Source organism: Pseudopodoces humilis, chromosome 4 (assembly GCF_049639895.1).
Source record: "Pseudopodoces humilis isolate 2021_Gansu_Grassland_sample_001 chromosome 4, ASM4963989v1, whole genome shotgun sequence".
Lineage (NCBI taxonomy): Eukaryota > Metazoa > Chordata > Aves > Passeriformes > Paridae > Pseudopodoces > Pseudopodoces humilis.
In genome coordinates, this window is record NC_142203.1 from 60,009,453 (window position 1) to 60,037,209 (window position 27,757).

Consider the following 27,757-nt stretch of genomic DNA (forward strand, 5'->3'; position numbering starts at 1 on the left):
TAAATTGGACTTGTTATTTCCCTTAGGAGATTAAAGGTATCTACTGTTACCTGTTGTGCATTTTTACCAGGCTTATTCCAGTTCCAGGTGCTTCCAGTGGGAAACCTCTGAATGTCATGCAAACTCCTGCATGATAGCCAGTGGGCTATATCATAGCTCTGGGGACAAACTGTCCAACAAACAGAAAGAGAAAAGTGAATCCTCTTTATAACCTTTAGAGTTCCTCTCGTTTAAGCTTTCCCTGATTCTGTATTTTGTACATTTTATTATTTAATTCCACTGCTAACGCTCACCTCAACCCTTCTCTCACAAATGTGCAGAATAACTCTTGAGAAACAAGGAAATGGAAACTGCACAAAACCCACTTGGCCTCAGGTGGAAGGAAGTCACAAATACCCTCTTTTCTCTTCCTTTAAGCTGCTCCCGGAAATCAAGAGGAAGTGTGCAGGGTGACACACCCACACACCCCTTTTACCCTTATTGTGAGATTTTTGCCATGAAACCTTATAAATTGATTCTTCCATCCACATACTTCTCCACATTCTAGGTCCAGAAGTGTCAGTTGAAATACCAGAGCATGAAATAAATCTCTTCACATTTATCTTACTCAAGAAAGAAAGTTCTTGGCCAAGTAACAACCACTTCCAGCCAGTTCTCTCTGCTTCCCTTTTAGGCCCAGGAGATTTGGATACTGTGGACAGGCACAACTTTCTCTGCTGTGACATAGAACAGAGCAACAGCTCTGCTGGATGGGATCATCATTATGTGTTATAGCCTCCTCTGTGACTGCTTGAAAGGGGATAGTTTCCCTTTAAGAATTGTATAAATATCCTCAGAGAACAAGAGTCTCACAGAGCTCAGGCAGTACAGCTGCAAGGGTTATTTTTGGCTGAATAGGGCCCTGTGTTTAATTTCTTTTTTTTTAAAGTGCAGTAAGGGGAAGACCAGACACTGCACAGAAACTTGTTTCAGAAGTTGCAGGAAAGAGGCAGTCTGTGCACACTGGGCTGAAACACACAGTAGGACCATACGAAAACCATTGCCCACCATTCAAACCCAAATTCTTGGGCATGAGGGATATTTCATATGAAATCATTGTTCCCTGCTAACTCAAAGACTGCATGTTTGTGGTTTTGTCTTCCATCAGGCATCATTGGATGATCAGACCAAGATCTGCTCTTTTGAAAAGCTCAAATCTCCTGCCATTCAAGTTCACATCTTAAGTGCAAATGTATCAGTGTCAAAAACGCTGATCATTACTGTCTGGTGTGAGACTATCTCATGTCACATTTTTTACACATGCAGTATTTCTTTGTGCTGGTGCAGACAGGCCTATTAGAAGTGTCTTGGGGTATTTCTCTCCTTTCACTTCAGCCAGCATTAGTTACTATAGTGAAAAGGAAACACACCTTTGAAATACAAAACTGTTAACTGATACTGAGGCAAAGGGTAAAGCCATTTTAACAAATCTATGTAATGATATTATTGAAATCCTAGTAAAATATAATATATACCATACAGCACATATTACTATACTATTACAGTATTAGTAGTATCTTGGAAACTGCCTGGGAAGATTTGGAATCTTGCTACATTGCCTTGTCAGTTGTCATCATTTTTACCAGAATTTTGTTTGTCTCTTTCTCAAAGACTCTGGCTCCCCAGGTCATATGATTATGTGAGAATATCAGCTTTCCATTAACAGATAAACAAAAAAACAGATTTTTTTTTTTTTAAGTGAAGAAATACAAACCTGTAAGAATAAAAAGAAAGCAACTAGAGAGAAACTATTGAAAATAATATTCTGCAATGGGGAGATGTGCTTATGATTTTTTAATAGGCTGATTTGGCGTGCAAAGTTTTAAAAAATTAGAAGCCAGCATATTTGTTCCTTAGCAACAACACAGTTATTTCATTCCTCTGTTTCCAGTAAAAAGAGTGAAATATATATATAAATGTATATATAAAACACACTGTAAAAGAAATGCATACGTAAGTATTAATTTATGTTTGGCTGACCAAAGATTGCAGTCTCTCTGTAACTACTTGGAAGGTGAAAGCAAACTTAAATGTCAGGATCTCTGGGGAAGAATGTCTCTGTTGCTGCAGGACATCTCAAGGACACAGCTGGCTATCCAGCCAGAGCAGAGGAAGGGGCCAGGGAAATCAGTGGTGGCTCAGAATCTCTCCCAAGGGATCACTTGTCTCCTTCTCTCTGCCCAGCACCCCGTTTTCTCATGTGGGCTACATCTAGGGGAAGAATTCAGAGAGACTTCCAAAGACATCTTAAAACCCAGTAAATGTTTCTCTACTGCGGATATGTCTGTTATTGGACTGGGCAGAAAAGTTGCATTTGCTGGGCATGGTTCATTGTCTAGTTGGTTTCAGGCAGATTTCTTTCCCTGCAAAATTGTACTTTGTTTCTCCTTTTTTCATGTAGTTTTCTAAAGATTACTTGAAAGGAAGAGTAGTGATTACCTTTTTTCTGTCACTAAGCTTTAAAGACAATTTTGACTGTTAACAAGTCAAAAAGATAATCAATTTTCATTTTTTAAATATACACTTTAAAAATTACTTCCTTGTGTAAATACTGTCATTCCAGAAACAGTACAACTCTTGCTTTTTGAGCCTGGAACATTGCATAGCAGCGGGGATCTACAGAATGAGCTGTCAGGTTGCAAAACAAGATGGAAGAGAGTCTGCAAATAGTTTTGAGTAAGAAATAAACTTTCTTTAATACCAACAGGAGCTTTTTTACATAAAGTGCCCTAAATATTTGTGACACTGTCTGCAACAGTGAAATAAATGTGCTTGAGTCTTGGCTCTGGCACTGAGGCAAACTATCATGGGACAGCCTGTGTCCCTACTGCTATACTCTCTTATTCTCCCAAACAGAATGGTCATACACAGACCACCCACTGGGAATGATCTGGCACCCATATTAGCTCCAGGAATTGGTAGGCAAAGTATTAATTGATCTAGGCCTAAACCATGGCAGGGAGGATTTTAAGAATTATTTGGTACAGAAAATAAATTCCAGTACTGAAGGATGTTCCTGAGTGATACTTTATTTCTTTTATATAGCTGCAACCTATTTCTTCACTTTAAGTTATAACATAATCCCAGAATAAGCAGAGTTGGAAGAGATTCACAAAGGTCGTTGAGTCTAACTCCTGCCTCTGCACAGCACCATCCCCAAGGTCACACTGTGTGCCTGAGAGCATTGTCCAAATGCTTCTTGAGCTCTGTCAAGCTGGTGCTGTGACCACTTCCCTGGGGAGCCTGTTCCAGTGCCTGACCACCTTCTGGGGGAAGAAACTTTTCCTGATATCCATCCCAAACCACCCCTGACACAACTCCAGACCATTTCCTTGGGTCATGTCACTGGTCACCACAGAGAAGAGAGGCCTGTCTGGCCCTCCACTTCCCCTCCCAAGGATGTTGTAACTGCAGCGCGATCTCCTCGGTCTCTTCCAGGATGAACAGACCAGGTGAACTCAGCTGCTCCTCATATGGCTTCCTTGAAGTCCATTCACCATCTTCATTGCCCTCCTTTGGATGGTCTCTTATAGTTTAATAATATTAGCAATTGAGAGATAGGGACATCCAAGTTGAGATCAGAAGCCAATTTTATTGAGTATAAAAGGCATTTATATAGGGTTTTACTTGTATGGCACTTACATAGGGTTCTATTTTTGGTAACAATTCCTATTGGTTACACATTCTTCATGACATCACTTCACCTGGTAACATTATCTTATCACAAAGCTTCACAATCAGTTTCTTGGTCACTTATTGCCCAGGGAGCACTTACCTGTGTCTGTCTCTCCCACAGATTCTACTCGATCAGGCCTAAGATACCAGGCTTCTTTATCAGTTCCATTGTACTCTCTGTTCTATTCCCCATAAATAACTTCATTATATTGTGGCACCTAGAACTGCCCCCAGCACTCGAGGTGAGGCTGCCCAAGAGCAGAGCAGAGCAGAGCAGAGCAGGACAATCCCCTCCCTTGCCCAGCTGGTGATGCTGTCCCTGATGCCCCCAGGACACGCTTGGCCCTCCTGGCTGCCAGGGCACTGCTGGCTCATGTTCAACTTGAACCCCAGAACCCCAGGGCCCTTTCCATGGCACTGCTCTCCAGCCTCTCATTCCCCAGTCTGTCTGTAGAGCCAGGGCTGCCCCATCCCAGGTGCAGAATTCAGCACTTCCCTTTGTTCAACTTCATAGGTTGGTGATTGCCCATCTCTCTAATCTGTCCAGGTCTTTCTGCCTTGCCTTGGAGGGTGTCAACAGCTCCTCCCAGTTTTGTACCATCTGCAGACTTGCAGTATTGATATAAAAACTCACCAGTACAGCCAGATCATCAGAAAAACTTTTACTGAAATAATAGCCTGTTAAAAAGTAAGCTCTTAAAGTATGAACATGCCATAGACAGTGTAGTTGTTCATGCCAATCAAATGTCTGAGGTAATCAATTGGAGAACTCCTACTGAGCTTAGCAGGAATTGGACAAAGCCTGTAGGTAAGTACAGGATAATTGCCAGACCTCTTCCCAGCACACAGTGCAACACAGTGTGGAGTGTGTAACTCCACAGTGGATGCCAGAATATGAGTAATGTACATGCAACACACTTCTTGCATATCCATACATGTCCTGATCTCCTATGCCTGACAAAAGGCACTTAAAGACAAACACTTCCATTTCTGTGACAGAATAAATCCTTATTCTTCTGCAGATTTTTAAAATTACCTCTTTTCCAAAGCACGCAAACAGCTTATTTGGAGAAATCAGTCCTTACAACAATGCAACAGAAGGGAAAAGTTGCCAAGTGATTTTAGTCATAGTCATAGTCATTAACACAGTAAATCATATGCACTTAGACTCCAAGTGAAAATAAATTCTCAGAGTGACTTGGCCAGTGTTTCATGCAGTGTTTTGTTTGAGCAAAGAGAGGGTAGGAGAGGAAGGAATAAACAATAGCCAGAATAATGTCTCCATGATTGCTTTTTTCATTTGTTATCTTTTTCCAATACACATTAAGGGTGCTAAAAGGATAAATATTTTTTAAATATCATGTCCCCCTAGCTGTAGCAGATGCAGCAATGCTCTGAGGAGCACAGGACAAACTTTCTGTACACATTCTCTTTCCAAGAGTACCACAAAATCAAGCTAAGCTGGGTCACTCTCACTCTGCAGAGATACTGTCTCAGTGGGTGTGTAAAGCTGCAGCACTTGGGTTAGGAAAAGAAAAATGAGCTTCTCTCTGAGCTGACTGAGTCTCACCAATATAACTATAGTGGTGTGAGTAGAGTTTTTATTCATTTGTATTGGTTTGCAATCAGAAACATACCCTGTGAAGTGCCTGGGCTGCATTCAAGGAATCTCTGGCACAGTTTCCCTGGCAAGACGAAAGATGAAGATGATATTATGACTTGTTTCTTTCCCCATCACAGACACCAGTTTTCCATGTCCTCTCAGGGCAGAGAAACCAGAGAGTGCTCTGAATTTTTGCTCACTTCTCTACTGCCAATTTCAGTCATCTAGCAGCCAGGAAATAACATCAGTCAAGGCAGAGTGAGTGTGTTTCCATTCTATAGCTTTCTCTAGTCTTGGGTGCAGAGGGGGAGGTGCTGGAAGTCCTTGATACATGCGAAAAAGAACTGATGCGTGCAAAACTCTTCAGCAAGACAAACTGCCAGTATCAGGACATTTCTCACTGCACTGTTGGCTGCAGACTAGAAGCAATGCCTCTGGTTTTGAGTCTGGCATTCTCCATCCTTAAAACAGCAGACACTGCACCTACAACGATAGGCATATGTTTTTCTGATACTGCCTTAATATCTGATTCCAACCTGACTTATCCCCACACACAAATGATGCAACATTTATCTTGCTCTGATTCTAGGATGAAATTCTAAATTGTATTACAGTAAAAGTAATTATGTGATATACTGCTACAGTTCTCTTGTACGAATATGAGGGAAATGGCACATTAGTGAAATTAATCACATAAAAGAAAAAATGTATTGGTAGAATAGTTGGGGTTTGCCAGTATAGTTGTAACTAAACATACAATTTCTGCCAGAATAGCCTTGAGTTAAAGATCAAGGCTTTTCAATATCCAGTCAAGAGATCCAGAAAGAAAATACTGTGGAATGCCTTTTGGTAAATACTGATTATCAGAATAAAGAAAAAGGTTTGAAAGTTTCTTTGAAGGGGAAGATGTATTTACCAACATAGTAAGTGATAAAGCAGAAAGTCCACAGACAAGTTATTGTTTGAATTTTGCTATGGGTTGCTCAGAAAATACTTTAAATGGTGTTTCTTTATTTTAGCAAAGAGGAGATTTTTCTTTCATTTGGCTGGTTTATTTTCCAATGGTCCTGCTGGTGTTTCAATTGATTTCAGATTATTCTATGGGTGTCTGTTTGTGAAGAATAAGAGGAAAGACAAAAAGGGCTTGGATTCTCAATGTAAAACTCAAACAGCAACCAATGATGCACATTGCTGGTTTCCAGAAGGAAGCTGGAAGTACTTACATAAATATAATTAATTTTGCTTTTTTATAAAAGTGAGTAACCTCCCAGAGTAGTGCAGTGGTGATAGTATTTCTTTGTTGCTCCATAAAGGAGTGAAATAATGCTTAAAATCTCAAGCCACACAGGGGTGGAGAAGAACTTACCAAAGGAAAGGTCAAAGCTTTGGGTTCATAGTTGTGGAATTGAAAGATGAGAGAATGTAAAAGAGGAGGAAAACACAGGCAGACTTAAAGTGCAATGCTAATGATAAGAAGCAACATTAAGAGCTTCTGATAGGGAATTTTCACCCAGCAAAGATAGAGGAAGGCTTTACACTGCATGCTAATACAGACAGAAAATATAGGAGAACTAATACAACCTAAGCATGTAATCTCCAGAGGCATTTACTTGGAAGAAAAATATTTTATCCGGGTTTTGTGGGAACAGTTAAGTAGTCCATAGCTTGTTGCTCTACCCTCCCAGCTCTCCACTACTGATAGCAGGCTCGGCAGATTCCTTACATGTGACTCCTCTTTGCCACCCCATAATGTAGTTTACTAAAATACTTTGGAGAGGGGAAGAAATAAACCTCTATACAGTGCAGTGAACAGAATAAAACATCTCAATGTTTCTCACTGAAGACCTGGCAGAATAAAATGCAATATTATAGTATACTATTATGTAAGGGACAAGAAACTTTTTACGTAAAATTATTATTCTGCTTATCAGTTGGACATAAAATGGGGTTAAGTATGAGAATCATGGCTGTAGTAACAATGAGTGTTAATGGAGTAGACATATCTGAAAGAAGTGCCAAAACTAGTAAAGTGACACACAGGTTTGGGATTCTCCTCATGGTACTTGACTTGATAGGTACTTCCTGAATAATTGTCTTCTTATTTGGAAAGCACTGAGAGACGCAGCCCCAGAAGTCTGACAACCAACTTACAGAAACCAGAGTTGTTATCAAGTGTCAAAGCTAAATATCCTGTTAATGAATTGGCTGGTTGCCACTGTCTGGAGATAACACAAATCTCAGACAAAAATTTGCATAAAGCACAAAGAGAGATTTTCTTACAGGGGCTCATGGATCCAGGCTTTAGGACATTTCTTCTTCATAAAAGTCCTGGTTTGGGACAAGTAAAGTCACCCTAGGACAATAAAGTATGTTTAAGTGAGATGAGGGATCTAAGGAAGAAAATTTCACTGAGGAGAATCAATAATGGATGTAAGCAGATAAAAGTGTGAGACGGGACAAAAATGTAACAAAACCTGTGCAGGGGTAGGGGGGAGGGGCAGAAGGTCTGAGAAGCTATTTAGAAACATAGCAAAAATTACTGATAATCTCTGAGAACGTTTGAATCTCTGCTGAAAAGAATTTTAATAAAAAAAGGGAAGATGAAATTTAGCGATGCATACAGTAAGGTTACAAAACCTCTTAATTTTCCTATGGTAAATTTAACAGAGAATATCCTGGTCTAGCAATAGTACTGTGGTAACTTTACCACAGGAACACTACATTTTTGATGACCACAGCTCAAAGCTATCAATCTAAGAATAAGGGCACTGTAAGCATTTTAGGAGAATTTTGAGTGCAATTTAAAAGAGCCAATTTGAATTTAAAGAAGGCATTTCTAAGAGGAGAGCACTGGAAAGCCACTAAGCAGTTGCCCAGAAATCTTGTTCAGCAGAAGGTTCAAATATTAGGAAATATTTTTTTGATTACTTAGAAAATGGAAGTAACAATTTCATTGAATTTTTAAAACTGGCAGAATTTTCATAACCATCTTCAAAGCAATTATTGCTTCCTCAGATAAGAAGCTACTAGATTATAGTATGTTTAGTGTCAATTAATCAGTTTAATCCCATGTAGTAAAACATAAAAATTCTGGAAAAGTGACAAGATAAAGTTCATCACATGGTACAGAAGCCTTACTAAGCATGTGGTAAATACAGTTATAATTAAAAGTCTTATTCTTTGTTTCTTTCTGATCTGAGCAGTACATGCAAATTTAATCACATTGAAGGACATCAACAACACAATTTTTATATGTACAACCTGCTAATAAACCCAGAATTCAGTCCAAGATGTTCCACAGGGGAAGAATAAGGAGTGATGCCATCAAAATCAACCAGGGACTTCTATCACACATAATAAATTCTCTATCAGCCACATTCAGGACAGTTCAAATAATCTTTGAAGGTGAATATCTGATAGACAGTCCAACCAGGGATGTATCATAAGAATGTTTTTATTTGTTCCATAATGAGGTGTCTATATACAGAACATATATATAACCCACAGCTAAAATCAAATTACAGGGACCAAATACTTCATGGGTCAGGATGGAATTCAAAATTATTTTGATAAATTGTAGGAATTAACTGAAATTAATTAAACAACACTGTATATAGAATTATGAAAAAAATAAATATTTTTGTGCAAAACTAAGAGTAATAGACTAGCAGATTTAAAAAGTGAGTAGGAGTTTAAATTATGCTGTTGATATAAATCAAACACATCATTCTAGGACATATTAACAGAAGTATAGTATATGTGGGCTACAGGAAGTTATTTTCAATGTAAGGAGAGAAGCCTTTGCTGGATAATTATGTTGTTTGAAGTGCCATGGTTGAGACAAACTGTGGACAAGCTGAAAACAGGCCAAAAGCAAGCACCAAGTATGATAAGTGGGTTGGAAAACTTGACCTACACTGGGAGATTGAAATGGTTTGTTTAGTCTAGAAAACAGAAGATTGGTGGGAGACAGAACAGTCTGTAAACGTATAAAATGTCAGTAAGAACAGTGGGAAATTTCTTATGTGAATGGCAAGAGTTGTGCAAGAACATTGAGGGACTGAAATTGTAGCTGCAGGGTGCAAAATCTGGACTTAGCAAGACAATGTAAAACCTGAGGAATAGTAGTCACTAGAACATGAATACAGAAGTAGTAAGGTGCTAATGTTAATTATTTTGTATCAAAAATTTCTTATTAAAGGATGGTAACAGATGTGGTAGTACTAGAAGTATATAATAGACTTCTAAATTTAGCTAGCCCTGAATGTGACTAGAGATTTCAGTGATGCTAATGATGAAAATATGTAACTGGAAATTACACTAGTATGGAGGATATTGGTATCTGGCATATGGACTGGACAAGGAAAACAACAATTATTCAAAGGACACCAGTAATCCCGAACACGAGGATAAACACCCTTATTTTCATTAGCTATTGAGACAACTGTAACTTAATAACAATTTGAACATGGTTAATTAAAATGTTACAAAATGCTGGTCATGGAAAATGAGCTTGGATTACATGCTTAATCCAATTAAGATGACTCTAAATTAAACATCTGAGTAAACCAAGTACATGTAAAACAAAATTTCTGTTTTCAGGGAGACATGTTTTGATAAATTAAGGGAATTCTCAGCTGGACTGAGTAGTTTTGAGATCAGAATGTTCCAGGGACCTGGAATGTATCCTGTCAATGGTGCAAAATATGTCAGGAAGCTGAATCCCAAGAGCAGAGAAGAAAAGTGTATAGAGGAGGCTTGAGATAATGGATATTTACCCATCTTTAAAAGATATATTTAGAATAAATAGCCATCTTACAAAATAATATACAAAAGTACAGAGAAGCAAAAGAAATTGTGTCTTAAAATCCAGAAGATGAGTATGATTAAATGTTAAATAGAGGCTGGAAGGAAATTACTTTCAGGAACAAGACTTGATATTACTCTTGTTTAATATCTCTATAATAACTTGGCACATAATATGGGAGCTTTCTGATAAAATCTGCCAATAAAAAAAGAAAAGACAATAACAGGAAGGAATGGGGATATCATACAGGGATATGGATCACCTTTAAATCTTGAGTAACACAAACAGGACAAAACTGAATAGGATAAAATGTTTAAGTCATGCACTTGGGTGCTAGTAACAGAGGGTCCTCCCCAAAACTAGATACTCTATGCTTGAAAACAACTAAGGAAGAAAAGTACTGAGGTGTAAAGAGTCATTCCAGAATGACTAGGAGAGTCTAATGTGACACAGCTGTGAATGAGGCAAATGCTATTTTATGACATACCAAAAGAGGTATTTCTGACACAAGTAAGGAATAGCAGTGTCACTGTATAAGATCTGGCAAAAACATCTTTGTATGAATAGTACAATTTTAATCACCCCTCTTCAAGGAAACACAACTGAAACACAAAAGGAAAAGGGTTACTAGGTTAATGAGAGAAACAGAAAGCATGTTTTTCAAAAAGAAACTTAAAAGACCATGATTGGTTAGAGCAGCGAGAGAACAATTCAAAAGAGATGTGATGATTGCCTATAAATACATCTGAAGAACAAGTACCAGTAAAAGGAAAGAAGTATTTAATATAAATAATAATGCTGGAACAGAAACAAAAGGCTATAATCAGCCCTGAGTATGAATAGAAATTAGAGATACAAATCATTAAAACAAAGAAGTTATTGAACTGTGTTCCTTTGAGAGTAATGGGGGCAAAAAAAAAACCTAATTGCCTTTAATGGACAAGATAAGTTTATAAGAGGGATGATGTGACATAGCTTCAAATGATTGCAGGGATTGAATTTGATGATACAGAAAGACCTTTTCAATCTTGTGTTTTTGTTGTTATAAAAAAGTAATGAATTCTTTTGCTTTGTTTCCACTAAAGTAGGATATAAAATGTTTCATTTCATTTGCAGGTTAGAGAATGATGTTGACATTCTATTAAGACACCAGACACTGAAGCAAACTAGCTAAGAAAGTTTTCAAGAAGCACTTGAACAATTATTTGACACGGCTTTTCTAAGTGTACTGAGACAGACTTACAGATATGGGCTGGTTTTTGGAGGTTCTTTTCAGCCCTTAATTTCTATTGGAAAATATAAGCTTGTATTTCTGGACTCTGGCTTAGCAAAACATCAAAAACCACAATTTCTATTAAGTCATTTACACTCTACAATTTCTGGAGATGTTTGCAGTGGTTCCTTATTTATTATTTTTCCAGTGTTTGGAGTGTTTTAGAAAATTCATAAAGTAAGCACAATTCCCAGCTGGAGACTGGAAGACTTTGGCTTTCATACCTGGAGATTCTGGTATATACACAGAAGAATACCATTACTGTATTTTACATTCTATACCAGAGAAGATGTAGCCTTGTGTGAGATCCATTGTAAAACTTTTCTCCTCTGAACTTCGTTCCAGAGTGGCAACAGGATTCTGTGTTCCATCATTCTGGACCACTGGCAGGGACCATCAATAATAAATTGTGATGATGAGAATGGCAAAACATGCATGCACATTGCTGCTGCTGCAGGCTACAGTGATATCATCAGTGAGCTGGCTAAAGTCCCAAAGTGCAACCTGCAGGCCCTTGATGTGGATGACAGGTAACCATGGAAACTCTGAAATTGCTGCTTTCTTTCTAATAGCCTGAGACCAGCTCTGTTTACTATATAATCATGTTTCCTGTTTCACTGGTCATGGCCTAGTAATGCCCTGCACTCCACAGAGAGCTGTGCTTGTTCAGAAACACTGCAAACCAGTCCAGCTCACATGTATCATACTTAGGATGATAATTGACTAGAAGGAATTATATTTAGCTTTCTGTTTGTGCTAGAAAGAGATTATTTGTGTAAGGACTTTGCTACCACTCACCTGTTTCTTTCAATAAAAAGTGAACATTCTTTTCAAAACAATAGAATCCTGCAACTTGAAGCCATGATCCTGTTGTTGTTTTTATTTAAGAAATGGCAGTGTTCTTCTGTTGTATTTAAGTTGAAATTACCATACTCCTAGAGGACCAGAGGAGCCTCACCTTCCATTCTGAAAAGACCTGTGATTCCTTCTGTGATTAAATCTCTATTTCATAAGTACAGAAAAGTCATCTTTCCTTTTTTTCACTCCACACCTACCTTCCTTGGAACTTTGCTCATAAGCTTATTTAATGCAAAGAGAGCTAGCTGGCTGTTCATGTTGATCATTCTGCAGTGAAGCAAAAGCCAAGGTTTTCTTGGCTTAGGCCTTCAGGTACTTAAAATAATATCATTCTTAATGGAAAAGTGCAATAAAATGGAACAGAAATAAAATGAACAGGGTTCTTGAGCAGTTTATAAACATCATTAAAAAGTAGTTGAGAATGCTATGTTTCTATGGAAAGAAGAGCAAAGGGAGGAGATTGCCTACACTTCAGAATTCATTAAGACATTTCACCTATTCCAGTCATTAAGACCATTCCACCTATTCCAATATCTGTGCTCAGACATTTCCACAGAATACATTATCCTTGGAGAGGGAAAATACAAGCTTTTCACTGCAAACACTTACATAAGATTTTCATTCTATTGTGTTTCTGATTGCACCCAATCCAAAATCACTGGGACTGAAAAGGAATACAATTTCATTTTTTTTTTTCTTAAACACTTTTTATGTAGGGTTGTCTGTGATTTCGCATTTTCCACAAGAGCAAAATACTACAATTTGGAAACTGGACAAAAGTTTCCAAATACAAGATGCAAATTTTCTGCCAAGCACAAAATCAGTTTGATTCTCCTGCAGAGGTTCAAAACTATATGTGTTCTGGTTTCTGCCTATTGCAGAACTCATGAACTGGCAAACTGGCAGTCTGGTAGATGTGTTCAGTCCTTGTCATTCATCTGGGAGAGGCTTCTCTTATTACCTTCATGTATTTTTTTCCCTTTCCTGTAGGACTCCTTTGCACTGGGCTGCAGCAGCAGGGAAAGCTGACTGTGTGCAGACACTGCTAGAACTGGGGATAGACAGCAGCCCTCGAGACATCAATGAGAACACTCCTCTGACATATGCAATATACTGTGGGCACACTGCATGCATCAAGCTGCTGTCTCAGGAGAGCAGGTAAAAGTAAATTTCACATCTTGCTCACGTATTGCCACTGACTAGAAGACAAATTTATTGCTTATTGAATACTACTGAAGGGTTTGAGCCCTTGGTGGTGCTTTCTTGATTCATTGGCAATACTCATTTCATTTTCCACCAATGTTACAACATCACAATCAGTTCTCTACTAAAGACTCTTCACTGAGGTTGTTTTACCACTCTCCCAAGCAGCAGAGGGTTCTGAATAGGATGAGCATATAGCTCTTGCTCAGTCACCTTCATATAGAAAATTTGTGTAACAAAATTCCAGCCCTCAGATATATGTACTTTTCACTTCTTTGAAATCTCTGTGCCCTATCTGTGTGCTCATGTCAGACAGATAGGCTGAGCACAAAAGCATCTTTCACAGACAATAAAATAAATCTCCAGTTTTCATCCTCAGAGTAAGGGTTTGGTAGTATTATCCTAGCCTTCTTTAGTTCTCTACTTTGATGTGGTTTTTTTTTCTGAGTTCTTGTCTGTTCAAAAGTATAAAAAATACTTATTGGTTACAATCTTCCTTTCTTTGTATTGGTCCTTTTTCAGTAGCTGTTTTTTAATTAGTTTGCATTCTTCTGCTTCAAGTATGCACTTACATTTTTCTCCCCATTTCTTTGTGCTTTCACCACCTTTCCAATCAGAAGTTAGTATTATGTCCTATGCCTCAAATGTGAGACACGGGTGATATTACCTCTCCCCAGTCTCCTGCACTCTGTCTACTAGAGAAGGTAGGAGATTATCCAAAATCTCGTCGCAAAACAAAGACAGCAATACTGACACCATTTTCGGTTTTGCCTTTTTCTTTTTTGTATGTTCTCTGTATTCTTCACACATACATATTTGTACCTTTGTAGCCTGTTGTACTAGTGGCTAGTTTCCCCAGTAATTTTCCATGGCCTTTCTCTAGGCAGAAAGACAAAAACAAATTCCAGAGCTCCAAGCCCCAAGGGGTACAAGGCCCTTATGCTGTCTTGGTTCTTCCTGGCTACCAAGGCTGAGAACAACTGTTCTAGATACACTCTCATGGACAAAGTATAACTAGTACCAAGAGAGGGGCTCCAGAGAAGGGGCTTGACCTCAGGGGATTTCCGTCACCACTTGTTCTCCTGATTTGAGAATTGATGTTCTTGTATCAATTATGCTAACTTCCTAAAACCTATAAAAATGTACTCAACCTTGTGGGGGTGGGCTTTTATGGACATCTTTCTATAACTGCCCCTGAAGGTCTTCAATAATTGTTCGCTTTTATATTACCTCCCACACTAAAAATACCTTGAGTTTCATTTCTAGTTTGGAAAAGGCAACAATACCAGTGTAAGTAATTATCTTGACTAATCTGAAACTGTGCTGGACTTCTTTAGCACAAGCAAGGCAAGAGGAGGGGCTAGAAGTGAAAGGGTGAATGAGAAAGATGAAAAAGGAAGGGGGCAGTACGAATGGTGAACTAGAACCTTTTTTTACAGTGTATGCAATGACTGGAGATACCTTTCCAAAAGTGACATAATACAAAGACCACCTGATTTAAAAGACCACAGCATGATCTTCTCATTATCATTAATCTTCACATCTGGTAGATGCTTATGATGGTTTGGCATTTAGGAAAAAAAAAAAAAAAAAAAAAAAAAATAGAAAACATGGAAGTGAGGGCTTTGAGAGAAGCTGTAGGGACTTTATTCTCTGCTTGAGACCTGGCCAATAGCTGGCCATTTCTGAGAATTGACAGTATTGTTCACCACTGAAAAGTGAGATCAGCTCTGTGAATACCAGCTTTTAAACCTAAGCCCAGGAGCTTCTGGCTCTTTTTTGTTTCCATCTTTGAAAGGTAACAGAACTCCAGCTGGCTCCCGTTCCCCCCGCAGGCCTGTGCGGCCCGGCAGGGGCTGGGCTTGGCCTGCCATGGCTCCCGGACGGGGGATGGAGCCTGTGGGACTTTCCCCTGTCCCGGGCTGGGGCCAGGCTCTGCTGTGGCCCTCCCAGGAAGCCTTCTGGGTCCCGTTCCAGTGGGGTGTCTGAAGCCTTTCCCAGGGGGGCCCTGGCCCTAGGCTGGGCCGGGCCATGGCTGCTGACATCTCGCCAGTATCCTCTCGCCCCACCATGGCCCGGGGGGGCCGCACAGACGGCTCCAGACCAAAAAGCAGCCGAAAACTCTCAGCTGCTTTTCCAGCGCTGCCGACACCGTGAAATCCGACACCGTGACTACCTGCTGCAGTTTGAGCCAGATTTTAACCCTTTCACTACCCAGATGAGATCTGCAGATTTAATCCCTTTCCAGAGAGAGGAAAGTGAGAGCGATCAACATGTAAAGAGACAACATAAACCATCAAAGTCAGTGAAAGAAAGAATCAAGCCTCAGATGGAAGGAGAATGAGGAGATGCTTTAATAAGCTGAAATATTCTTTTGGTAAGGCCATGGACAATAATATTCTGAAAAACTCCTTTAATTCATGAAAGAGTATTTGGGGGAAATGAAGTATTTCAATGTGTAGATCTGAGCAAAGGTATCCATTGATAAGCTAAGCAAATGGTGGAGTAACTGTGATCCCATGAGATGCTTGAACAGAGAGAGAGAAATGAGAGTTGATAAAGACCCTTGGCCCCCAGAGAGAAAAAGAGAAAACCTCTGTTCCCAGAGATGATCACAGAGACAGATGAAGAGAACCTTTGCCTTTGAATAACTCATCCTTAAAATAATACCCCTTGAGTTCATGGCCTGTGAACACACCTCAGGGTGGTGTGAAAATGGGAGGAGAGCCAGAGTTTTTTTCTGGGCGGATGACAATCATAGGACTGAAAAGCCATGAGAAAACTGTTTTCTTGTGGAGAACTCCCCATGGAATGACAAGAGAGAGCTCCTTTCTCTACGAAGACAGATGAAAAGATTATTGTAAAGTTTGGACTGCTTTAACCACCAGGTTTTGTCTCTATGTTGTCAGCTGGACAAGGGAAAGGTTGGGTGGCAGGGAGGAAAGGTTTCTGGAGGTTTTATACTGGTTTCTTATTCTTGTAGTTCTGTTAATAAACTTTCTTTATTCCTTTTAAGTGTTGAGCCTGTTTTGCCTTTCTCCTAATCCATATCTCACAGGAAGAGATGAGTAAGTTTTCTGGTGATTTTTAGCTAGTGCTTTAAAACCACCACAATGCCGAAGCCAGAAAATTTTGTTTGTTTTTTCCCAGATAGCTGTGCTAAGTTACATTAAGATGATTGTAAGGCAATTCATTATAAGAAAGAGTGAAGTAACACAGCAGCACTTTCAGTCTTTGTTAATTACAAATTTGGGATCCTAATTTTCTTGAACCACCCATGCAAATTTATATGGATAGAATGCTGCTTCTTTCATGGAGTAATACAGTTGATATTTTCTCATTGTTTGGTAATATTGACATCACATTTTGTTTTGTATTTCCAGTAGATCTGAGTCAGTTCATAAGTTTCCCTCCCAGAACAACAGACTTTTAAAGAAAGAAGGACGATTCAGTATGCTGAACCAGATCTTCTCTTGCAAGAGGAAGAAAAATGATCAGAAAACCAGTCAGAAGGAGAGAAACAGGGGTCAATTTCCTGAAGAAGAGACCTCAGAAGTAGATGATATCATCACCCATTTTGATTGCATTATGAACAAAAATTGCAAAGACATTCCAGATGAGTGTAAGAGCACGCCTGAATTTAAAAGAAAGAGCACAGACACTAAGTACCTCATACCAGAAAAGAAGCCATCAGTATGTCAGAGACTCCCACCCATCACCACCCAGACCTTCCCCCCAATCACTGCAGGGAATTCCTTCCTAACTGCTTCCCAGAGCAAAATATCAAGCTTCTGCTCCAGCTCCAGTACCCACCATTTTCCACACAAATCTCAAAAGAGTAGGAGTGAGCACAACTTGCTGGACAACACAGATAGCTGCCACGTTTTGCTGGATGATCCCTGGAACACAGACTCTAACCAAAGACTCTCTTACGAAGTCTGTACTAGAACTTCTTCAGACAAATTTATGAATGGCTTAAACTCTGATAGATCCCACCATGTGCTTTTGTGCCCTCCCTGCCTTCCCTCACTTCCCAGTTCTCCATCAGGTAATTTTTTCCTTCTCTATATCCTAAATCCTATAATATCTACTGATGTGGCAAGTTGAGTCAGAAAAAAGTAAGGACCAATAACATTTCTATTTTTAATTTTTTTTTCAGTTTCTCCTTTATCTGGCCATCATAGATAGCATGTGGGTGGGACATCAGTTGAAAGCTGAAGCAAGGTGCTTAGATGTGGGAAATAGGAGATTTAAGTAGGTCTGATGAGCAAGCAAAAATGCAGATATCAAGAAAGCATAAAAGGCAATTTAGCAATTAGTGCCTCCAGGTCATTTATGTGCTTTGTGAATTGTACATTAACACCCACTACTCGACCTGCTGCCTTGTGTCCACACCTCATCCTGGATGCAGATGTGTAAGGGAACAGTCTTGCCCTCAAATCTTTGACTGTGCTGAGAGCTGCTTCTGGAACCAACCAGATCCAGAGCTATGCTGGACAGCTTTATGCCATTTCACTTTACCCTTATGGATTTATTCTGACTCCAGGCTGCAGTGGCACCCCTTCCCACCCTGAATGCAACCCTGAGTGCCAGCTCTTTGGTATGATGGTTTTTACGGTTTCTCCAAAGCTGAATTCAGGTTGCTAAATTTACAGAGATGGAACAAATACTTTTATGCTGAGGTCTGGTGTCTTGGTTTGAAAGACAGGTGTCTGCTAGGGAAGGCAGGAGCCTCTCTTGGAATGGAGAATGTATACCCCCTACCTCTGAATTATTATAATTTTGCAATTAAGGGGCTCTCAGGCAAAGATTTGGGATGGGAATAACAGTTCTTTACTAGTATGTGTAACAAGGCAACCAAACAACAACAACTATGTCATTAAGGACAAACAGAACAAGGGACCCCGTGACAGCCTTCTCAGCCGAGACGGGAAAGGATGGAGGAGAGGATTTGCTTCACAAACGCCCCTGGGGCACTCGATACCGGTGCCCCAGCAGGACTCTCGGAAGCACCAAGCTGGAACGGCAGGAATGAGCAGAAATTCCCTGCTGGTGGATGAGATGTGTCCGAAGCGGTGGCTGGATCCGCGGGACGTCCCAGCAGGGCGGGGCTGCAGCGCACAGAAACCCAGAGCAGCGCCGGAGGAGCGGCGGCCCAGTTCCCAGCAGGGCAGGGAGAGGCCAGCTCAGGATCCCGGGCACCGAGGAGATGCGGATAGGTCCCTCTTTTAGTGAGGCAGGTGTTTATGAGGTCCCGGGTCAGTGGCTGCTCTCACGAGCAGAGGCTCACTTCACAGTAGAAGCAGCTCCGGGCTGGGTTATACCCGTGGCAGCGATTTCCTTTCCCCGAGCACAGCAGCTCGCACCATCCTCATTTGAAGCCCCCGAGAGAGAGCCAGGAGCTGCCCCAGCCCTCCTTTACCTGCCCAATTCCCGCGGTATCGCCGTCCCGCGGAGAGAAACTCCCCAGAGGAGAGATATGCAACTAGATGCCCTCCTTCCCCCTGAGCTCGGCCACTCCTTTGTTTTCTTAAGTACCCATAAGTGCCCAGTAGTCAGTGTTTCTTAGCAACTTATGGGAAAAATTCCATAGGTAAGAAGGAACCAAAAAAAAAGAAACCTAACCCCCAACATCTGGAAATTGTAATGCAACAGTAATGAAGCAGAGCATTAGAATTCTAAGGTGAAATTGATACCAGAGTTTGGCTGGATTTGGGATCTAGTATTTTGGTTGACTCACGTCCATTTTTAAATGAATCTGCCTGGCTGGCCTGTATTCTGGAGTTTACTTTAACGTATCAATGTCTCCACATTAATCTCCTTTGGGGTTAGTCCCACACAAAAATTAAATACATCTAGCATGCCTTTTAATCACTGCAATATCTAACCGAAAATGAAGCAAGCAAAAGCAAACCTAAAACTTTCCAGAATACATTTAAAAGGAGTAAAAATTTTACAAGAAGTTAATCTACATTTACCTCAAGAGACATGAGTGACATTACCCTTCAGTGTAAAGAGGAGTGAACAGAAACCCTAAGAAGAGCCCCCAGTTAGCCACATGATACTGCAAACTGTACAGAAATCTAAGAGAAGTGAACTATAAAAAAGCAAATCTTTGCACACATGTCTGACACCTAGAGCAGAGACAGCAATTTCAGAATGACAGGTCATTATACATACATTGTGCAAATAAAACCTGGAAATAGCTTTTTCGTGTAAAAAGGAACTATTTAAAAAGTGCCACTTCCTGAATATGAGGCCACATTCCTGAATGCTTAATAGAACTGCTCCGTAGGTGTCACCACTTTTTTACAATGCACTCTTCAGCTACTCACTCAACCATACGAGCCCCAGACTCCACATGCCCAGCAATGATTGCTTCTGCACGACTCCTTCTACACTAAATTCTGCAAGGTTCAGCTCACATGTGGAACACAAGAATACCTGCAGGGCTACTTTATAACCTCACTATAATAGGATACAGTGAGGCTAAGATATTTGGGAGCATTGAACTTGACAGCAATAGCAGGAATGATCTCAAACTGGATAAACTAAAACTGGAGGACAACTATTTCTGGGTAAAGTTTCCTATTGGAATTCACTAGATTATTAATACATTTGATGTGGAAGTAACTACCATGTTATTTAAAATGGGATTCTAGATTTTTCTTAATATTGAAGTATACTACAGTCCTAAGAAAATGGTTATATTGGTTAAATCCTTGTCTGCTCTGGACAGAAGGATAGGTGGTTTTCCTAGAAAAAAATATTTCTGTGAATATCCTATGACAAAAATCTAGTTCTTATAAATGGAGCCATCTTTGCATGCCCAAAGAGAAAGTAGTAATCTTATTTCTGACGATTTATTATCTCTCAGAAAATAAAAAGCCTGAGTCTTCTTTAAGCCCAGTTTTCTTTGTACCAACTCCCTTTAACAACATTTTCCAACAATAAAATTATTCCTGTAGCTGGCAAAAGGACCTTCCTCTGAAACATGTGAATTAAAATCCTCTGTGGAGGAAAAGAGTGTCAGACAGGAATGCATTGCACAACAGAGATACTGTCTCACATTTCTTCGTGATAAAAAGATCTGCTTGTCTCTCTTCATGCCTTTGTGTGTGGTTTAAATCTGTCTGCCCCTGTAATTAAAGCCACCTGACTTTCTGTGAATTAGAACTGCATTTACTGTATGAGCTCCAGGGCTTCCAGGTCTCCAGTGTGCTGTTCCTGCAGCACTTACAGGGATCAGAAGCAAAGTCTGGTTCCAGCCCAGCCAGCAATGCTGTGCAGGCAGCTCTCTCTCTGAGAAAAAATATCTTTTGTTGGTTTTTGTTGGGGTTTTTTGTTTGGTTTGGTTTTGGGTTTGTTTGTTTTTAATTGATTTTTCTTTCTTTCTGCAGGAAACTTAGCTGAGGGGGAAAAACATCTGGTTTTTGAAGACACTGAAGTGTTAATACTTCATTTCTCAATTCATGACTGGGGGGGACTACATATAATTTCCTAATCACTGAATATCTAGCCCAGGATTGTGTGTATCAATAACCTAAAGAAACTCAATTTGAAAATTCTTTTCTCTGTTGATACGTAGTGTTGATTGTCTTGCATGACCATGTCTATTGTCAAAGTGAAAGCTAATTTTTATGCTCACTTGCCACAAAGGCAGCTGGCCCATATATGTGCCAAAGCCTTTGGAGGTTTTTGTTCTATTTTCTGTGCTCCCGGGAATGAAAGATGAGTCAATTTACTAGCTTAGCATTAGCACTTACAAAAAGGGGAGAGGTTGCTGTATGTAGCAATGAGAATTACCTTACTACTATGCCACTGGTTTCTGTCAGAGCTATTGCACTCCACTGAGAAGAGCAAAGACAGTCTATACTAAAAATTGTCAAAATTTCAAGACTTCTTGCCGGCCTCAGTACTGACATAGAAAATCTGAAACATTTTGTACTTATGACCTTTGCAATCATCTCTTTTTGCAAAATGTACTGCCATCTACATTTACAAGGAAATCTAGTGGTAGTAGAAAAATTCCAAGTGATATGGGTAACAGCAAGCCTGGCTCCAGTATAAGGCAGCTCTGAGATGCCTATCACCCACTGCTCTTTTGGGTTACTAAATTTCCAGATGTAAGATGGTACTTTATTACAGGTTTTTTTATAGCAGCTCAGTACCTTTTGACCTATTAGCTGGATAGGTAATGTGAAAAATGGGCTGTTACTAAGTTTATGATGATATAAGCAGTATGGTGTAGTTCAACAGGAAACATTTTTTTAGTAGGAAAGCAGAGCAAAGATGATCAGTGTGGCTGTCACATTCTCAAATTTAAGAACCAATTTACTCAGAGACATTCATCATAATATTAATAACTTTTACACAAAACATACCACTATGTGGTTCACCTTCCTAAATGCAAAGATAATTTTTTTAAAAAACAACCTGTAGAAAAACCCAAATGCAGTCCTGCATTTTATAAAAATGAAATTGTCTCCTTTACATTTATTCAAAACTAACTGCAATCATAAATGTGCTCTCGGGGACAGAAGAGATGTCTCAAAGAGAGAAAAACTATTTTTCCAGATGTTATATGAAACAGATAGAAAGGAAAAGTAGAATATTTCCCCTTGATGCCAAAACTTTTAACAAGGATTCTTTTCCAAGCATTTATTGCACCCTTGCAAACATGATTATGTTTTCTACTGTTGTTTTGCTGACAGATAGCCCCATTTATGAAATGAATGTGTCTCTTGATAGCAACAACAACCTCCCATTATCAAAGCCATGAAGGTACATACACAATAAGCCATTAGTTCTCAGCATAAGCATCATAGAAACCAATATAACTTGAATTGCTCTAATAAGAGCAACAAACGATTCTCTGCTATATTGAAATTGATATATTTAGTTTTTTGTGGATGCAAGGTCTATAGAAGAAATTTACCAACTAGACACTAGCGATGTTAAAGAGTAAAACACGGGAAAAGCAAACTGAAGTCTGTTTCTATTAAGCAGAGCTTACCCGTACAAGATTCTTCATGCTTTAGCTCAAAGACATCAGCCTAACCACAGGATCCAGCAGACTGACCCAATGTCTATCAACTGTTGTGGCTTTTGGACCAGAACCTTGCTCCATGCTGAGCTGAAGGCTGCACTGTAACATGGTGGTTTGCCTGACAAACACCACTGCAACTCCTTTCACACAGAATCTGTTTAGTCAGCAACACAGAACATAGTTACAGCATTCATGACTTTAGAAAAGTGCTCAACAACTATTTTTCTATAGCTTTATGTTTTACAGCCCAACAACACATAGGTAATTTTAAGTATCAGCTGCAAAGCCACAGGCATAATTAATATAATTCCATCTCTTCATCCTGCTTAGGATGTCCTGCTACATGCACCCCGTGTCTCCCCTTGTCTCTGTGTGCTAACAGAGCATATGCCTGCTCCTCACTGAGCTATGTTGCAAAGCAATACTGGATGAGCAGCTGCTTGCCAAGACAACTCATTACACAGCTCACCACAGATTTGGTGATAACAAGAAAAACAATTTGAGGGACTCGAGCATCACAAATAAGATCAGCTCAGGAAAAAGATCTGGTGAAAATGTTGACTTGGTGCTTGAGTTTCTACTTCTTTCAGTATTAGACGTGTCCTTTATGTGATGATATGCATTACATCATCTAACATACTGTATTTTTTAATGCCAGAATTAACCAATTAACCTTTCATTTTCCAGTATATATTCTTCTTGGTGAAAATGATACTGCCATAAACATAGTTTAATAAGGATCAGTATTGCCTTCTATTGGTTGTGATATGCTTTTTTCTGCAACAAAACCCTCTCAAAACTAGCCTTCAATGTCCTTTTCCACCCAGCAGCTGAACTCTGTGTTTTAATACTTAAAAAGGCTGAGACCCTACCAGGATATTTTGCAAATTTAAGCTTCAATTCTGAAATCAAATCATCTATTTGAATAATTTTACAGATTTAGAGTCCAAATATTTTTACAGAGACCTAGCTAGTAAACTGTACCCATTTTAAGACCTATTGCTATGTTATATGAGAGGAAGTGATAAAGGTATATGTGAAGGTTATACTAAATCAATCAGTCCTTTTTATGAGTGTAAAGTGAACTGAGCAACTGCTTCTTTTTTTTTTTTTTTTTGGTCAGTGGTTTCTTGCTATTACATATTTCTGAGAAATACTAAGTAAGTTTTCTTTCCTTTTCTGGAGGCCAGAAATGCACAGTGCACCACACTAGTTAAAATTATTTCCATAATAATTTTCTTTTTCTTTCACAGGTAGAAGTTTTCAACGGATGTCCATAGACCAGCAGAAAATGAAAAATATTATTCCTGTACAGAACAGTCTAGCTCCAATACCAAACCACAGTGCCCACAAAAGTAAGTACAGACAAGTGTCAGTTACAGTCTCATATTGTGTGCCTCCATTGCTGGCATTTGAGGGCTTGAGAGAGGTTTCGTGTTTGTTTGGAGACTGTCTGTCCATCCCCCTGTCTGTCCACAGAGAAGTCACCTACAGCACATGGCCTAAGATCAGACCCAGATTTGTTTTAAATATCTCTATGAATGGAGATTGAGACTACACAGTTTTTGTGGGCCATCTCTTCCCAGTGGAAGTGAGTGGGAAGTGTTTGACTACCCTCAGAGGAAAAAAGTTTCTTATTACTTATTTGTGGCCATTGATTCTTTTCCCTCCATAGGACTCCACTGAGAAGAGTCTGTCTCTTTCTCCATTACTCCCCACAATCAAACATTTATGCATATTGACAATATCCTTTGAACTGCCTTTTCTTCTTGAGGCAGAACAGTCCCAGCCCTTTCCTTTAGTCATCTCCGTTACCTACTGGACATAGGCATGGACTGGACATGGTATGGCTCCCCACTCTTGTACTAGGAGCCTCAGAACTGGACTCAGAACTCCAGATGTGTTTCACCCAAGCTAAGTAGAGGGGAAGAATCACCTGTCACAATCTGCAGCCCTGGATGCTGTTGGGTGTATTTCTTCTTGGGCACATTGCTGGCTTATGTTCAGCTTGGGGAAGCAGTGGTCCCAAAGAGCAGAAGAGCATCACCCCACTCCCAGAGTTTCAGCAGAGTGTCAAGACTGTGATTGTTCCAGGCTGGATCAAGCCAACAACTGGGGTGTTCTTCATACACAGACACTAGCCCTACTCCCAGCAGTGTCCTAACCTCTCATTCTTGTGCTCCACAAAGCACAAATCTCCATTGTATACTGGATGAAGATTTACAGGTTACTAATTGTCATCCTGTAGATCCAGGTCCTAAAGCATTCAGACCAAAATGTAAGATTTCCTGCTGCCTATAATCTGAATGTCAGAAGCAATTCAGCAGTGATGACAGTATTACTAGAAAGGAGGCAGAGGCAGCCTTATAGGGACCATCAGGTTGGGTGAGGATACACAGATCCCTGCACTGCTACTGCTTTCTACATCAGACAGGAAGAAGAAAAGGTGTTTGAATTACTGAGGTGGTATTCTCTGTCAGCCCAGAAGGAAGAAAATAATTTAATTGTTTTTAAAATCCCATGTCCAGGTGTTCTATTTTTTAAGCTTTTCTACTCATGTTTTCTGTCTCTTCTAGTTAAATCATAGTTGTAAGCAAAATCCCTGAAAAATTCATTCAAAGTAATTGTCGTTCTTGCATTCATATAAATGGTCAAGAATTTAGTTCTAGTCTCATGCCGAAAACTGTTTTACAAATAAGGTACAATTGTCACAATTAAGAATCATGGTTTAATGAACTAACACAGCACATTTATCCAGGTACCATTACTGCTTGAATGTTAGTTCAAGCCAGTAACAGAAAACGAAAATTAATTTCAAAATAGACTGTATTTCTTGTTAACACAAATTACATATTTGCCTCTGAAGCTTTCTAAATAACACAGTCTCATCTCAATATGAGATTTCACTCGTCCTCCATCCAGCCCTAAAAATATTACTCTTTTGGACATGGCCTTTATCCAGGCAAAATGCTCCAGCAACAGACTGAGTATAAATACCTGTGTTTCTCTATTATTTTTATTCTCTAGTATATAACTAGATGTGTGTTAAAAATATGCTAAGGAAAAAGAAAAAAAAAACAAAAACAAGAAGCTGTAACAATAAAATAAGCAAAAACGAGAATGAGAACTGAAACTACTCAGAGATTAACAGAAAGAAGAACTATCTCCCCCCAAAAAGGAAGGGCAAAAAAAAAAGAAGGAAGAAATTATTAAATCTCTCAGTAAAAACATTTTAAAATACACATTAGAAAGAGGAAAATAGGAATTAAACAGTAGCCTAAGAGTATTTGAGTGACTTTATACCATAAATTCTCAGCCTTCAGATATTCCCAGGGTGAAAGACCCCTCACATGGCTTCTTGAGTCTCCACAACACAGACTGCATCCCCTGTTCTGCATGCTACTACTTTATCCTCCACACACTCTTTCTATCTCCACATGGAATGCTTCCAACACCCCCTGGAAAACAGGCTGTCACACACTCCTTAAAAGATGTCAGAATAATTTTTCAAACAAATATGGGACTTCTAGAGAACTCTCTGCTGCTGTCATTTCTCCATGTAGTTAAGAAGGTCTGATGTTTCTGGAGACATAAGAGGAGACATGTGTCTGATTCACAAAAAAGTGACATTATTACTTGCTGGGAAAAAAGCCAACAACAAATTTAAAAAACAAACTTAAAATCTATTTCTACGGGTCATTTAACAGTGTTTATGGAGATCTGTGGTTGTTTTGACATTATTTGTCATGATTTGAAGTTTCTTCTTTCCCAAGTTAACAGCAAAGCACTCCACAAAGCACCCACATCTCTGCAGAAAGGTGCTGCGGTCCACTGCTTGCAAAGGAGGGGAGTCTAAGACCTATTCTTCTGCTGGACTCCATACTCCTCAGGCAATGCCTTTCTGACAGCCTTATTTTTGCCTCTACATTTTGTAATAACAACTACTCCAGAATCTACTGAGTGGAAAAGGCTTCCTGAACCAGTAGCTCCTTTGTACCACTAGGTTTTCGGTGGCCAATTCTGCTCTCCCCATGTCAGTCATTAATGGTGTTTTTGCTTTACAAAGCTCCTGGGTCCTTAAGGGCTCTGCCTCCCACACATCCCAGCTCTGGGTTCGGGCTCATGTGTTTCAGCACATGTACTAACACTAGTCATTATATGCATTGTTTCAGAGCTATGCATGTACCAATCCTGAAATCCTAAATCCAATAAACTGAGCACAGCATGTGGGACTATGTGGGGAAGCAATGGTGTTTGGATTCTTTGAACGAGCATGAGTTTGTGATGGCTGCTCTGTCATGGGTTGAAGTTAAGCTTTTGGCCTACTTAAATCCATCATTTAAAGCTTTTAATGATGTACATAAAATACATAAAGCTTTATGGATATTTTTCACACAGACATGAACTTTGAATATATTAACAATGACTGTTCCAAAGAGAAATACTAGTGAGCCTCTCAAAATTTGGTTTGCACACCAAAATTTTTTGAGTGAACTCAAAGCATTCTACCGTATGCGAGAAAATATATTAATATTATGATCACATTTTTCAAGTACAGGCTTGAGTACACACAGTAAGAGACAACAGCTCAAAGAAAGATGCAAAATCATTTGTAAAAATGCCATGCTTTTCACTTTCTGTGCACTTTCTCTTTTTTTTTCCCTATTTTCTATTTCCTATTTCCTCTAGTTCAGCTACCATCTCAGGATGCTAAGAAGTTTAAGTCCCTACGAACCAGTGCAGTTATCCTCCCACCAGCTCCAATCTCCAGATCAGTGAAAACAGGACATTCTCAGAGTCATACGCTCTGTTCTCTCTTGCCTGGTCTCTCAGGAGAGCATCTAAAACCAAGCTGTGTCCTACCTGCTATCCAAAACCAGAAGAAACCTAATCCTGAAGAGGAGCTTGAGAAAGCGCTCACCAAATCAGATGCTGGATATTAACTCATTACACTGGCCTAAATGAGCTTAAATATATCTAAGTGGTTGTTAAAATACAACTTTACAGTTAAATCTCATTAATTTGCACTAATGATTCTCTTGTGAACTGGAGCATAATAAAAACCAAGATAAGTTAGTACTTCACAAAAGCTGCACTATATATATATATGCATTTGCATTATAGTTTTTAGTTATGATGAAATTACTAAATCAGCATTTAATGTGCAGTAAATTTATTTTGTGAATGGACCCCTCATAACATGATTTTGTTGCAGCAATGTGCTGTAATGCCTTTCATAGAAAAAAAGAA

General features: G+C 39.4%; 1 protein-coding gene across 1 annotated transcript in view; it reads left to right on the forward strand.

The window, feature by feature from the left end:
• The window catches only part of ANKRD55 (ankyrin repeat domain 55), a 47,010-nt gene extending 19,560 nt beyond the window's left edge, over positions 1-27,450 (forward strand). Inside the window, exons 7-11 of the mRNA XM_005531162.3 lie at positions 11,743-11,927; positions 13,246-13,413; positions 16,842-17,506; positions 23,761-23,862; positions 27,197-27,450. Of these exons, the coding sequence (XP_005531219.3) occupies positions 11,743-11,927; positions 13,246-13,413; positions 16,842-17,506; positions 23,761-23,862; positions 27,197-27,450 (1,374 nt within the window). The remainder of the gene's footprint in view (positions 1-11,742; positions 11,928-13,245; positions 13,414-16,841; positions 17,507-23,760; positions 23,863-27,196) is intronic.
• Positions 27,451-27,757: the final 307 nt, after the last annotated feature.